The following is a 13447-nucleotide window of genomic DNA, read 5'->3' as shown; positions in this document are numbered from 1 at the left end:
TCCCCCATACTCCACTATGGGTGAGCCACTCTTCGACACATCTTCACAAGTCCATTGACACCACAATGGACGGCAAGCTTCAAGCACTTGATCTCTTCGTGATGCTCCACTTGAACTTGCACACGACAATCTTGATGACGATCACCACTTGATGTCATCCTCTCCATGGGGTGAGTGATATCTTCCTCTTGACGCAAGCCCATGGACACGTACCATACCATGGGATCACTTGATCCCTCTCGGTACTTCTTCTACGCTTTGTGAGTTGATCAACTTGATTCACTCTTGACTTAGTCTTGATCAATCTTGAATCTTTCCAACTCTCTTCATTTGGATGATGTCTTGAAGGTAAACATGAATGATCACACAATCTTCTTCTTCAAGACATGCTTGCAATAAGCTCAACACTCACATGACCAATCTTTGGATAATTCCTTAATAGCACCTTGGTCAACTCATAAACTCCTTGAAACCAACACATGGACTTCAAGAAATGCCTATGGACAAATCCTTCCAATATAACTCAATGCAACCATTAGTCCATAGAGAATGTCATCAATTACCAAAACCACACATGGGGGCACCGCATGTCCTTTCATGTGTTGCTTCGTAAGGGGTTGATTTGGATCCATATGTTTCATGCTATGGTTAGGTTTACCTTAATTCTTCTTTCGTAGTTGCGGATGCTTGCAAGAGGGGTTAATCATAAGTGGGAGGCTTGTCCAAGGAAGGGCAACACCCAAGCACCGGTCCACGTTGTTGCGGGAATGTTTTGCAATATTTTGATGAGGTTTTGGTTATACGAAACATGAATATTTGAGATAATAGTTTTTGAATGAATATAAAAATTAAATGTAAATAGCATAACAGAATGGAATTTTCCATGCATGCATGTTTGCATGTTGAGGTGGGTTTTTATTATGCATAGTTCCATGTTGAGGTGGGTCTTTTTCATGCATGTTGAATGATGAGGTGGCATGCTTGCATGTTGAAAGAAATATGTTAGTGGGGGCTAGCTATTTAGATATAGAAGATTATCAAAGTAACGAACACGAATCATATAAGCATGATGAAAACTAACTTGACAACAATTTTCGTGTGTCCTCGGGAGCGCTTTGCTTTATATAAGAGTTTGTCCAGGCTTGTCCTTTGCTACAAAAAGGATTGGGCCACCTTGCTGCGTCTTATTTACTTTTATTACTTGTTACCCGTTACAATTTACCCTATCATAAAACTATCTGTTATCGATAATTTCAGTATTTGCAGAGAATACCTTGCTAAAAACCGCTTGTCATTTCCTTCTGCTCCTCGTTGGGTTCGACACTCTTACTTATCGAATGGACTACGATCGATTCCCTATACTTGTGGGTCATCATCTCACCGGTGGGTGAGGCCACTCACATCATTGTTGCTATGGACGTGATGCCACCGACACTAGTTTATGTCAAAGAGGTATGGGGCACGAAAGGCCCTCTACTGCTATCAGCAAGAAGTATGGGGAGATTGGGTTTTCTTGTCGAATCCCACGGGGTGGCTTGAACTCCTGCAATTTCTTTCCATTAAATAAAACTGAGTGCGTGATTGTCCTTACCAAGCTCATGACAATATCAACCCACTTCTTAATGAACCCCATTATCGCCTGCAAGTAATTCCATTCAATTATGTCATAGGCTTTTATCATATCAAGTTTTAATGGACAACAGTGCCTCCACTTTATGAGGAGAAATAAGGCGTAGTAGTAGTAGTAACTCTGAACGAGCATTGGGCATTGCTAGTTGTGCACGGGCACTATGGTGCCCATTAAAAAAACATTTTCTACAACCCTCAAAAAATAAGTTTTTTATAAACACACACATGTATGCTATGTATGTGCAAAATTTCACAACATTTTACTTTCACATGTGTCATAAGTATTGCACATCTAAGTCTTATGTCATTGATCTTACGCGGAAATTCAAGTGAATATTTTCTTTTTTCTTTTCCTTTCCATTTTATGCTTGATTGTGTCATTTAGATGTGCAATAAATTATGCACACCTAGATGTGCCCTAAACAAAAGTATTTTTAAATAGGCCTTTTATTTGCTTTTGGGCCCATACAGCTTACAATTATATTGTTCAAAACAATTTTTCATGGATCCGTAGTGAACACATAATTTTTTCACAGATTTTATTTATATTTTTTTTTGAAACTTCTAAACGCGTGCACCATAACTTCTCACTCCATGGGGAAGGGCCTAATGCGTGGTATATTGATGACTTGGTGCAGAGTCCCTTCGATTCCCACACAAGGCTCCTTGGTCACCAGCGTGCCATTTGGGATTCCGCAACCTGTTCTCAATGCGCCATAAATCAGGCATTGCTATCCGCTACATATAAAGGGCTCCACCTTTCCCGTATGGCAATCGCCCATTCAACCGAGCAGAGCAAGGAGAAGCTCAAACAGCGAAGGGCGGCAATGGTGAAGATACTGGAGATCGGAGGAGGACCACTCGACGCCGAGGAAGACGACGACTGCTGCGAGATAGACCCCGCCGAGTTCGCCAAGAAGGTGAACCTCAAAGCATCAGCCGACGACGATGTGGTCGTGGTTGCGGCGAAAGGCCCGGTAGGTTCTCTCTCACTCTCTCTTCCTCCCATTATCTTCTACCCCCCCCCCCCCCCCCCCCCCCCCCAATACATGTCTGGCCGGTTAATTTTCCATTGGAGTTCAGATCAGTAATTGTTCTGTTAACTCGGTAGCTGCATATGAATCGGAAGGCACCGAGGAAATTGTTTGTTTTCTTAAACATAATATTCACCTGATGTAAAATTCATGAACCACGGGAACATCTTCTCTTTTTCCTGTCATGCCCTGTAGATCAAAGTCAAGGTGGAAGTAGATCGGTCGGAGCATTCTGCAGAAACCATCCCTATCATCGCCAATGGTAATGGTGGCCTGCACGGACGCATTGCTGGTGATCGCTTGGATAACCCCTATGAGATTGAAGAAGATGAACCTACTATCCATCAGATGGAGCCTCTTGAGGCCAAGCCTGATGTCAAAAGCACCCCTGTCGAGCCACTGCTGGTGATGTCCGATTCCGAACTGCCCTTTGGGGGGCTCTTCGCCGACATGTCTCCGGTCAAGCGTGAACCTGAAGATGGCAATGGTGCGAACGAGCTCTTCCCTGAAACCATCCCTGACGTGCTGCTGCCGAAGAGCGTTCCTGATGTTGCCAGTGAATGGCGAACCTGAAGATGGCACCAGTGGTGGCGATGAGCATGAACTCTCTGAGGAGGAAGTCATGCCTGAGATGTCGCTGCTGAAGTGTGACTCTGAATGCTTCGAGGAGGTCGTCAATCCTGGCATGTCACAGGCAAAGTGTGAGACTGAAGGCAATGCCGGTGCTGTGGATGAACCCATCGAGGAGGAAATCATCCCTGACATGTCGCCGCTGAAATGCGGGTCTGAATGCTTTGAGGAGGTCGTCATTCCTGACTTGTCGCCGGTAACGCACAACAGTGGCACGGATGAACTCTCCAAGGAGAAAACCATCCCTGCCATGCCGCTGCTGAAGTCTGAATCTGAATACTTTGAGGATGTTGCTGTTCCTGTCATGTTGCCGATAAAGCACAAACCTGAAGACCATCATGGTGCTGAAGAGTGTGTCGGAGAAGAGGATGGGTATGACCATCTCCCTGAGATGGATAAACTCAGCCCTGAAGGAAGAGTGTTTGATGAGGAAGACGGTGACGACGTAGTTGTAGTAGCCAAACAGGCTCTTTGAACTGGCTTTCCAGCTTGCTATGCTTGCAATGAGAAATGATGTTTTATGCTCCACAAATAACAGTAGTACTACTAAGTGCAAATGATTCAGATTTTGTGTGACAAGAACTGTTCAATGTTTTATGATGTTGAATCCATATAAATGTGACAATATCTCTGATATACTCCATGATGATGAATAACTAGGTGGCACTGAAAGACTTTCCGCATCCAAGGCACCTGTGTGGGAATTACCCATTTGATACAACTCCGCACGAGAGCCGTTGTCGCAAGGTAACCTGACTGACTGCCCATCCATGATTGCTTGCAAGCACTCCCTCCCTTCCTAAATACTCCCTCCGTCTCTACATAAGTGTCTCAACTTTGTATTAACTCTAGTATAAAGTTCCCTCCGCCTGAAAATACTTGTCCTACAAATGGTTGTATCTAGACTTATTTTAGTTATAGATACATTCATTTTCAATCATTTCTAGGACAAGTATTTCCGGACGGAGGGAGTACTAAGCTTAAGACACTTATTTTGGGACGGAGGGAGTATATGTCTTTTTAGAGATTCCACTATACTATGATAAATTCCTTTCCAGCATAAATAATTTGCTGTTCTACACAATGCAGTGTTATTGCTCTTTGTGTGAGGTGCCTGCCTCCAGTTGTCTAGAGTGGAAAGGAACAGAAGGGCACTGCCATAGTACCAAGTAATTTCAGAATTGTTCTTCATGCTTCAGTTGGTCACAACAAACATCAGATTGTGAGTTCATCCTGTATTTTTCTTGGCAATAATTGTTATGTTTGAGCTTTTGACTAACATTCCAGATCAAATCTCAAGTAGTAACAAGACAAGATTACTGGTATCATAACCAGTGAATGAACAACTTAAATCAATTAATTTCACACAATTATTTGTAATCAAAGTGCATAGGCTTACAGATACATAACCATCACCATTTAATTTGTCCCAGAACGACATGAGGGCCGTTGACATGGCACCCCACATTCTTTGGAATGAAATGGCATGATGGCAGATCAATGACTAGAGTTGATTTTTTCGAACAAATTCTCACACCAATTCCTTCCAAGCCAAATTAAAAATAGTTGTATTACCTGCTACAGTACAGATAAATCACTGGCCTGGTTTGAATCCATTAACTATGGGTGCCCCGTTAATTTCACCTCTGTTCTTCTTGACATATGCAGTATATTCACCATAGTGCATGGTGTACAGGGTACTCTGGTAGCGGGTGACGCGGATTTTCTTCCTCAAAGACTCGGTGATGGTGCCATTATAGCCAGCCTTCCTCATGAGCGAGTCAATGGTCTCTAGTTGTGTCCATCCTGCCAGGTATCTCAGGACTATGTTATATATATCGAGAGAGAGGCAACTAAAATGGGAATGTACTGATTAAAAGATTTTTATTTGTTCTCCCGCGCTCTTCAATTTTATTTATTTCATCCATATATGGACATGTGATATTGCGAAATCCCATGAAGTTAACATATCCAGCACTTTGAGGCTCTCTTGCATTGAGGTTCTTTATACATTCAAGCAAGTGAGTAAACTGCGATGAGTACTTGATATCTAAACAGGGTACAGACTGGAGGGTTGATTTTGCTAGCTAAATGGCAGACTCTATATAGAGATACACAAAGCCAAAATACATTGGCATGTGGGGACAAATTTCTCAACAACACAATGGCATTGTAACTCAGTAGAAATTTTCAACGGGTTTTGGGCTGATTATGTAACTGTGTGTAGCAGTTTTAAGAACTGAGGGATATTAGTGGAGGGATATGTAGCTGATAAGTGCTCACCTTCATGGGCAGCAACCTCAGGTAAATAAGTTCCACTCCGTCTTACATTATAGTCAGGATCGGTGAACTCAATAATTAAACCATGCTTTCCAACCTGCAGTCTCATAAGAAAATGGCGTTGATGCAATTTTTTGGCTGTAAGACCATAGACACCAATGGAATTAGAGTTAATAGCATGTAGGAGCAAACCTCCCAATCAAGGTGGTTGAGTGCAGTTTCGTATTCAGTCAATATAGAAACTGTGCATTCCAAATATGGCAGCTCTTTGGACTGTATCGGAGAAAAGCGCCGATCCCTCAGGGCACTACAAGTGAGATCTTAGTTGGTTCATATGATCCAACTAATAGATAGTGTGCAACACTGACTGGTAGCGCACATGAAAATATTGATACCAAGCACATGGAAATCTTATGTCCTTACAACAGTTACCTGGTCAGCGCATAATCCTTGAAGCCGCTTACAATCTGACGGGGCTCCAAAGTTCCGATGCATCCCCTTAGGCGTGGCTCGGAACCATTGGTAGCCTTCTTCCAGGTGACAAACAGTGGGCTGAAGTTACAAGATTTAACCCACTGAGCTCAGACATGGTACATATATGTTTTTCCAGATAACACTAACACGTTTTTTCAGAAACTACCTTATTAGCTAAACAGTCTTAATAAACCTACAATATTGTGATGGAACTCTGACAACATTTTACGAATGGCAGGATAGGAACCGGTACCAAAAGCTGGAAGGCCAAACATGCAAAAACATGTGGACTCCCACCATTCACAAGTATAAAACGTTTTGAATATTTCAATATGGACTAGATGTGGACTGAAATGAGTGAAAACACACACTAAAAACGTGTCTATATATACATCTGATTCAGAAAAAGAAAGTTGCAGCATCTTTATATCTGTGAAAGGAGGGAGTGTTTCTTATTTCCTCTTCTCTACTTAAGATAATCTCTGCATCTGATATTAGCGAATACACTCGATGAATCCAAGCCAGCAAACGCCCAAATCCACTCTCGCCGCCGTAAAAGGCGAGCCCTTCCCCCAAATCCGCGGCGAAATTGACCAGAAACCACGCCAGACCGCCGTGAAAGCCCGTCCTTTACGGCGTGGAGGGGAGAGGCCGATCGCGGCCTGGGAGGAGGAGGAGGAGGAGGCTTACTGGACGCCCTCCTCGAAGGCGGGCGGCGGCGGCTGCTCGCCGCTGTAGTGGGCGACGAGGGTGTCGAAGCAGTAGACCGCCATTTCCTCCGTGGCCACCACCATCGTCGATGGCCGCCGCCGAGAGGGCCCGGCCGTCGCTCAGCTGAGGCGGCGGGCGCGGACGGCGCGGCGGTGGGGGGAGGGAGGGTACGGAGGTTGGGGAGGGGCGGAAGCGAGCGGTGCGTTCGTTTCGTGCTGTTGGATTCCGAGTCAAGTAGAGAAGGGGGATGCGTGCGTCTCCGTGGGAGTTTTCCTTTCCTTTTCGGAATTGTCACGATTGCCCCTGGCTGCCGCTGGTATTTACGGCCTATGCAAGCAAGCGGTGGGGGGTAGCCAGGGGCGTAACGGGTATTTGCTTGCGCGTCATGAATCCCGGGAGAATTAAAACTGCTGCCCATGAAATTTCTGCCACGTTATTCCGGATCCGCACTAACTCGCCACATTAATACGATGCATCACACTACTTCAGGCTTTGAATTTTTGCGCAGAGATAGTCAGCCTTCAATGTTGCTGATTTTGCTACAAATTCTAGCTGGTACTCCCTCTGTAAACTAAACTGATACTCCCTTCCTCCAAAAATACTTGTCGAGAAAATGGATATATTGTCGGAGAAATGAATATAGATCACTGGATCTTATATTAATTTACAGAGGGGGTATATATGTAAAACTTTTCTTTATCATGGGGTGGAGCTCCTCAAATGGTGCTAACAACTCTACAGTCTACAGCTCTCGCCAACTGTTCGAGGCAATGGCTCAGCAGGTCGACACGTATCTATAAGGAAACATTTTACAGTCGGGTGGCGTTCCCAGATCAAACAAGAAAAGTTTGCAAACAAGCAAGCATACGTGTGCTCCACGCCACGCAGCATCCAAAAATTTAACAAGCTAGTAGAAACAAAGCTAGCAGAACAAGTAGCATATATATATAGGCTACCAGAAAGAAGAGAATCTGGGGCACTGAACTGCACTTGGTTGCAGTACAGCTCTGACTAGTATAGCTCAAGATATTATACCTTTCGCCGCTGAAGGCGACGTTCCACCCAACCACATCGAATCCCCATCCAACAAAGTCGGACGATCGATCGCATTACAGTTTTGGTGATAAGCATATCCCCTTTGACGCGAATTCGGTCAGTGGACACACGGGTTCCGCCGAAAGAAGTTTATTCACATTCTAGACCAAGATGGCATTTGTCTTTCGACTGCATTACATTACAGCCAAACATATGATATCATGTTCCTTTTTCGAAATAAAAACACCCATGTATCATGTATGTAGCATCCTTCCCGTGCAAAAATGTAAGTGATGAAATGGTGACAGAGGCCGAGAGAGCTGACAATGAGCTAGGACTAAAGGAATGAGCTGCTATATACAAGTGAATGTGCCTACGACCTGTCGCGGCGGGGCTTGAAGTTGAAGGGCCGGCAATCTGATGGAATTTACCTGCTAGTATGCTTTTCAAAGGAAGGAGATGCTGGTTTAGCATTTATATAGAACCTGAGTCTGAGTGGTAAAACTAAACAATTGCTCAAGAGATCTTCTAGAGAAGGGGGCACAGCCCACTTCGGCCCCCAGTAGTTCCCATCGTCGCCGCCTGTCGAGGACTTGGGACTTGAGGGGGAGGAAAAATCATAAGTTGGGAACCTGGTCCGTTCCAGCATCTGAACAGAACTCCAAGTTGTCAAGGTGGAACTCGAACGATTCAGCCAACCTGTCAGCATCCTTAACCCTCAGGCGCGTGCCTTGCTGCCCGACGACAACAGCGGCTACCTGGGCCGCCAGCAGGCCGATGCCCTTCAAATCCGATGCGCCCCGGAGGATACCGTACAGGATTCCTGATGCGTATGCATCACCAGCTCCGCAGGTGTCCACAGGTATACATGCCGGCGGGGGGATGTATATTGCTTCACCTTTCACACCGATGTAAGAACCATGCATACCATCTGTAACAGACACTAGAGGGATAGAATGACTCAAGTATCTCGCAGCTGAGACCGTGCTCTCTTCTGAGGTTAGCTCGCAGAATGCCCTTGCTTCGTTGGCATTGGCGAACAGTATGTCTGCATAGTTCCCTACGATGTCCCTGAAAATGTTTAGGACCGAGGTCAGTGGTGCTGGGATATACAGAGCATTGTGCTACCATAATAGAGAACGTGGAGCAAAAATACACTTGCAATCACAAACAAGCATACAGAACTATATGGCTCTGTTGATGATGTCAGTCACATGATCAACACATAGAACTACCATGTCATGTAGCCCACTGATGTAGCATTTTCTAGAGCAGGCACATGTCATCACCACCGTAGGAAGCAAGTAAAAGCAACACCTTTCCCTGATCTACTCATGGACCTCTTGTTAATTAAAAGGAAATGGAGGATGACTTATAGACTGAAGAGGATGTGCAACTGGGACGAGATAATTGCAAGTGCCATAGAAACAGGAAATCGCCCGGAGGTTAGTCTCACCAAAAATCACTGTGGCAACGCTTGATGCATGACACATCTGATGCCGAAACAGCAATAAGTGCACCATTCTTCTTAGCATCTTCACATGCCTGCTTGATGGCTTCAATTGTATGACTAAACTCAAAAAGGTACCCTTCCACTATCAGTAAATTTGACTTGGATACTATCTCTGCCAAGTCTGAATCGTAAGCCAAAGTTGAAGAGGTACCCTGCAAGACAAGTTACAAGGCATCATTAGAGAATAAGGTAGTACCAGGAGTATTTCTACATAAATGGCCAGCAAAATAAATTATACTTGTCCATTGAATCTTTGATATAAGATGGATGTTCACAATGCCATACGTACTTCAAATAAGATCATGTGTATAATATACGGTCTTAAGAAGCCAAACAGTGAATTGATGCATCTTCCGGAAGGCATTAGCACAACTCCGAAGTACCCAAAGACTAAAGAGCATATAAATTATGTCTAACGATACATCATAATCTGGACAAGTTTACCAACTATTGTAAAAAGCAGAAAGCCGTTGGTGAAGAAACTAACCTGGTAAGCAAGCATAGTTCGCTGTGCATCTGGAGTTGTTAGAACAATCACAGTGCCAGTAGTCCCATCTTTGACCGGCTTGGACAAGAATTGCACATTAGCACGATGCAGCTTTTGCCTAACAGCATGATCCAAACAACAGTTTGATGTCAGACAATGTTCAAAAGCCTTACTGGTAGCAATAGTACAACAAGATCAGAGGCAGTGAAGATATTGTCTTAGTGAATTTTACCTGTAGAAACTACCAAGTGGGTCACTGCCCACACTGCCGGCCATTGCTATTCTAAGCTCAGGGTAGCTGCTGGCCCGACTACTACCAAGCCTTGCTAGAGCCACAAGCGAGTTGGACAATGAGCCTCCGGCAGCGGCCTTGTAGGTGCAGCCATCCATGGCACGCAAGACCCGTCCCCTCTCCTCATGGTTGACGACCTTTCTAGTACCCTTCTCTATGCCCAGTCTCTCGAGGAATTCATCATCCACCATGCCTGAGAAGTCAACCTATTTGAGCAAGAAACCGTTCATAAGTTAGTACCATTGATCCCAAGAGCTTATCCAAATAGATCGAATGTCTGTACTCTGTACTGGTGTACATTACATATTTGGCACCAACAACACATGACGAATAAATTGTATTTGTGCACATACAAGCAGCAAATAATCAACGAGATAGGCCACAAGACGAATCCCTGACACTAGTGACAGCCACCACAGCCTATTCACACCAATTACTAGCAATGTGTATTCTGCATTTGTGGTGCATGGAAGGGGTCAATGTTTGTTTTCCCAGCTACTGGTTTCTTGCAATTTGGCATCGGGAAACCACCTTCAATTCCACATTTACTTAGAAACAATATAGTAGCACGACCAAACATCGAGGAAACATTCAGGTCATTAGTAAACACCGTCAAACTTGCACAAGTCGAAATGTTAAATCATTAACAGTAAAAACAACACCAAAATCTTGTCAGAGTCCTAACCAGTCAATGCCCTACGTTATGTCGAAGGCTTGAAGCTACTGGTTGATTGCAGATTAGCAACGGTAAGAATGTGCGCACCATGGCCTGGCCGAGTCCGAGCACGTCCCAGCGCTCGGGCCCGGAGAAGGCAGCGGCGGCGAGCTCGATGACGTCCTCGCACTCCTGCTCCTGCCTCGGCGGCCCACCGCTGAGCGCGCCCGGGCCATCCTCCTCGTCCTCGTCGTCGCTGGCATCTTCATCGGCGTCCGAGAATCCTCCCAGGAGCGCCCTCGGCCTGCCCTCCCAGCGCACCGCGAACCGGCGCAGCCCTGGCCTGGCTCCTCCTCGCGGCGCGGCGCAGGAAGAGGAAGGAGGAGGCGGGAGGGGAGCGGCGAGGCGGCGGCTGATGAGGCGGGAGGCGGTGGTGGAGGCGAGCGCCATTGAAGAGGAGGATGGGAGTGGGAGAGGAGGAGCCGTGCCGTGTTCGGAGCAGGGAAATGGAGTGGATTAGGGTGTGGGGGAGGGAGAAGAGGACGTGGAGCTCGTGCGGCCGGCCACGGCCAGGCTTGAGAAATAGAAAACGGAAGCAAGTTTATGTTGCCGGGTCCGCCGGATAAGAATTTACCACATGCTCCTAGCTTTTCTGGGAAATCTCGCTAAACGCATGAGAAAAATGCATCACAACTATTATAAGAACAATATGTACTGCCGAATCTTAGTTCAAAGCTGTGACATTTATTTTGGATCTTAGTTCAAAGCTGCAACTCTTTTTTGAACTCAGAGGGGTACAATTTATGGATGGATCCAATGAAAAGTCCTACAGACCCTTCTCCTTCATTCCGAATTTCAAGTGTGTGCGGGGTGGGTGGGGGATGTAAAACGTAACTCCGTAAAAGTCAGTCGTCGATGTCACGCTGCTCCTGACTAGGACATAAATCATAAAACCTAACTATGGCATCTGCTCATGCCTTGAGTTATGGCAGTCGGTAAGAGTATCTCTGGTAGGTTACCCAAAAATTGTGACTAAAAAGCAGTTTTATGTATAATAGGGATGAGTCTTAGGAATCATTTCTCTTCTCCAACATCAAGTCTAAAATTGCTTGCCTATTGGCTATATATATCTCTTCTTCACATTCAAACTATCATCGGGATTTATCACGAGTGAATTTCGTATGGCCCCTTGGCACAAGATTTCGATTACTTTTCCTGTTTCCAATTTAGGAGATTCGATAATGGAATGTTAAATCGATATTGTTAGGGTGTCCTCTCATCTATAAACCATTGACTAATAAAAGACCAAAGTGGTGATAAATAAATGGGCGGACAAGAATTCAAAAAAATATGATCATATCCTCACAATTCCAATACATATCAAAGTTAGAAGTTCAAAATTTCAAATTGAGATGAAACAAGCATAATTCATCCAAAAGAGGTCATCGTCACAAGACAACTACCAACCAAATCAGTAATGATAGTTCAACCATCATGCCCTCTCATCGCCACCATGCCACCCAAGTTACCATCACTGGCATGACGAACCTGGGACTGAAACCTCTCATGTAGTTGCACATTGCCTTGGCCGGCAAAATTGATCATGCATGTAGACGATTAATGCACTACTAATCTTACGATCTACTAGAGGCCGTGGAAGACAGTAGAGGGAGTAGCGGTGCCGAAGGGATCTCGATAGCAACGAAGGTGGCACAGTGTTTTACCCAACTTTAGCCTCCCAGGTGGGTAATACCCCTACGCCCTGTCTATTTTTTTATGAATCAGTATGAGGATTACAATGGAGTGGATCTATAATTAGCTTGCTATGGGCTTATTGCTCCTGGAATGACTTGATCCTTGATAGAGGTGCATCTATCCTTTTATAGGTAGATGAAATGTTAGTAGTTCAGGAACTATCTTCGAGTATGATCATCCCATTATAACAGGGGCATATCTCCCATAATAGTGTATTCTCTAACTTATCACACCCATCTTCATCCCCTTTGAATGTACTCGGGGCACAATGGGTGTGGGACTCATGGAGCCCTTACACACTCGTCCGTGCAGCTCGGTCTAGGTACGCCCATAGGCCCCCCTCCTTCGATTAGGTATCCTTCTCACTGACAGCGCATAAGCTCGAAGTAGGCTTTCCCCTTCTCGTAAAGGGCCTCTAAATTCATGAACTTAAGCCTTTGCTCCTGCTTCTCTTGCTTGTTCCTCAACATGATCTCCTCATCGGCAATTTGGCGTCCCATCATGGATCACCTTCGCTCCTCTAAGGCAAACTGGAGCTCCTCCAATTCTTTGGGCTCCATCAATTTTGAGTCCTTATCTGCTCCCTTATCTATGGCAAGCTCCTTATTTACTATCACAATGGTCTCAAGTGTGGCAGAGTATCGATCACCTCTCCCTTTATTCAACCTCTCTTTTTCACTCTTCCCTCGAAGGACTCTTGTTTGACGGTGTCACAAAGCGTGGAGTGAGACTCCTCTTTCCACTGTTATCACTGGAGTTACTATATTAGAAATCATCCACTTGGGTTACCAAAAAGTGGGTGTTAAGACTTCACGACTCACAATTTTCCTTCCAATGAATCAACCGTTCCAACTGCTCTTTTGCCATTCTTCATCAGCAACAGAGTTCTAGTTGGCTTTCACTAGCACGACATAAAGCATAAGAATGTTTAAAATCGCTGGCATGATCGGGA

General features: G+C 45.0%; 3 protein-coding genes across 3 annotated transcripts; 1 reads left to right on the top strand and 2 right to left on the bottom strand.

Annotated features, from left to right (window-relative positions):
* The first annotated feature begins 2412 nt into the window (after positions 1-2412).
* LOC123050046 (uncharacterized) lies at positions 2413-4515 on the top strand. The gene is made up of 3 exons (XM_044472894.1): positions 2413-2606; positions 3954-4040; positions 4383-4515. The coding sequence occupies exons 1-3, from the start codon at positions 2457-2459 to the stop codon at positions 4464-4466; spliced, it is 321 nt and encodes a 106-aa protein (XP_044328829.1). The 5' UTR covers positions 2413-2456; the 3' UTR covers positions 4467-4515.
* Positions 4516-4632: 117 nt separating this feature from the next.
* Positions 4633-7011, bottom strand: LOC123050036 (uncharacterized protein At2g38710). Its single transcript, XM_044472884.1, has 5 exons — positions 6738-7011; positions 6006-6125; positions 5766-5880; positions 5577-5670; positions 4633-5099 (listed from the first exon to the last, which is right to left on the bottom strand). Exons 1-5 carry the CDS (start codon positions 6839-6841, stop codon positions 4888-4890), a joined length of 645 nt encoding a protein of 214 aa, XP_044328819.1. The 5' UTR covers positions 6842-7011; the 3' UTR covers positions 4633-4887.
* Positions 7012-7927: 916 nt separating this feature from the next.
* LOC123050025 (uncharacterized sugar kinase slr0537) lies at positions 7928-11303 on the bottom strand. The gene is made up of 5 exons (XM_044472875.1): positions 10849-11303; positions 10026-10291; positions 9794-9911; positions 9250-9458; positions 7928-8864 (listed from the first exon to the last, which is right to left on the bottom strand). Exons 1-5 carry the CDS (start codon positions 11188-11190, stop codon positions 8411-8413), a joined length of 1389 nt encoding a protein of 462 aa, XP_044328810.1. The 5' UTR covers positions 11191-11303; the 3' UTR covers positions 7928-8410.
* Positions 11304-13447: the final 2144 nt, after the last annotated feature.

The sequence above is a fragment of the Triticum aestivum genome, chromosome 1A (genome assembly GCF_018294505.1).
Source record: "Triticum aestivum cultivar Chinese Spring chromosome 1A, IWGSC CS RefSeq v2.1, whole genome shotgun sequence".
Taxonomy (NCBI): Eukaryota; Viridiplantae; Streptophyta; class Magnoliopsida; order Poales; family Poaceae; genus Triticum; species Triticum aestivum.
The sequence above is the reverse complement of the archived record's forward strand: the minus strand, read 5'-3'. Positions and strand labels throughout refer to the sequence as shown.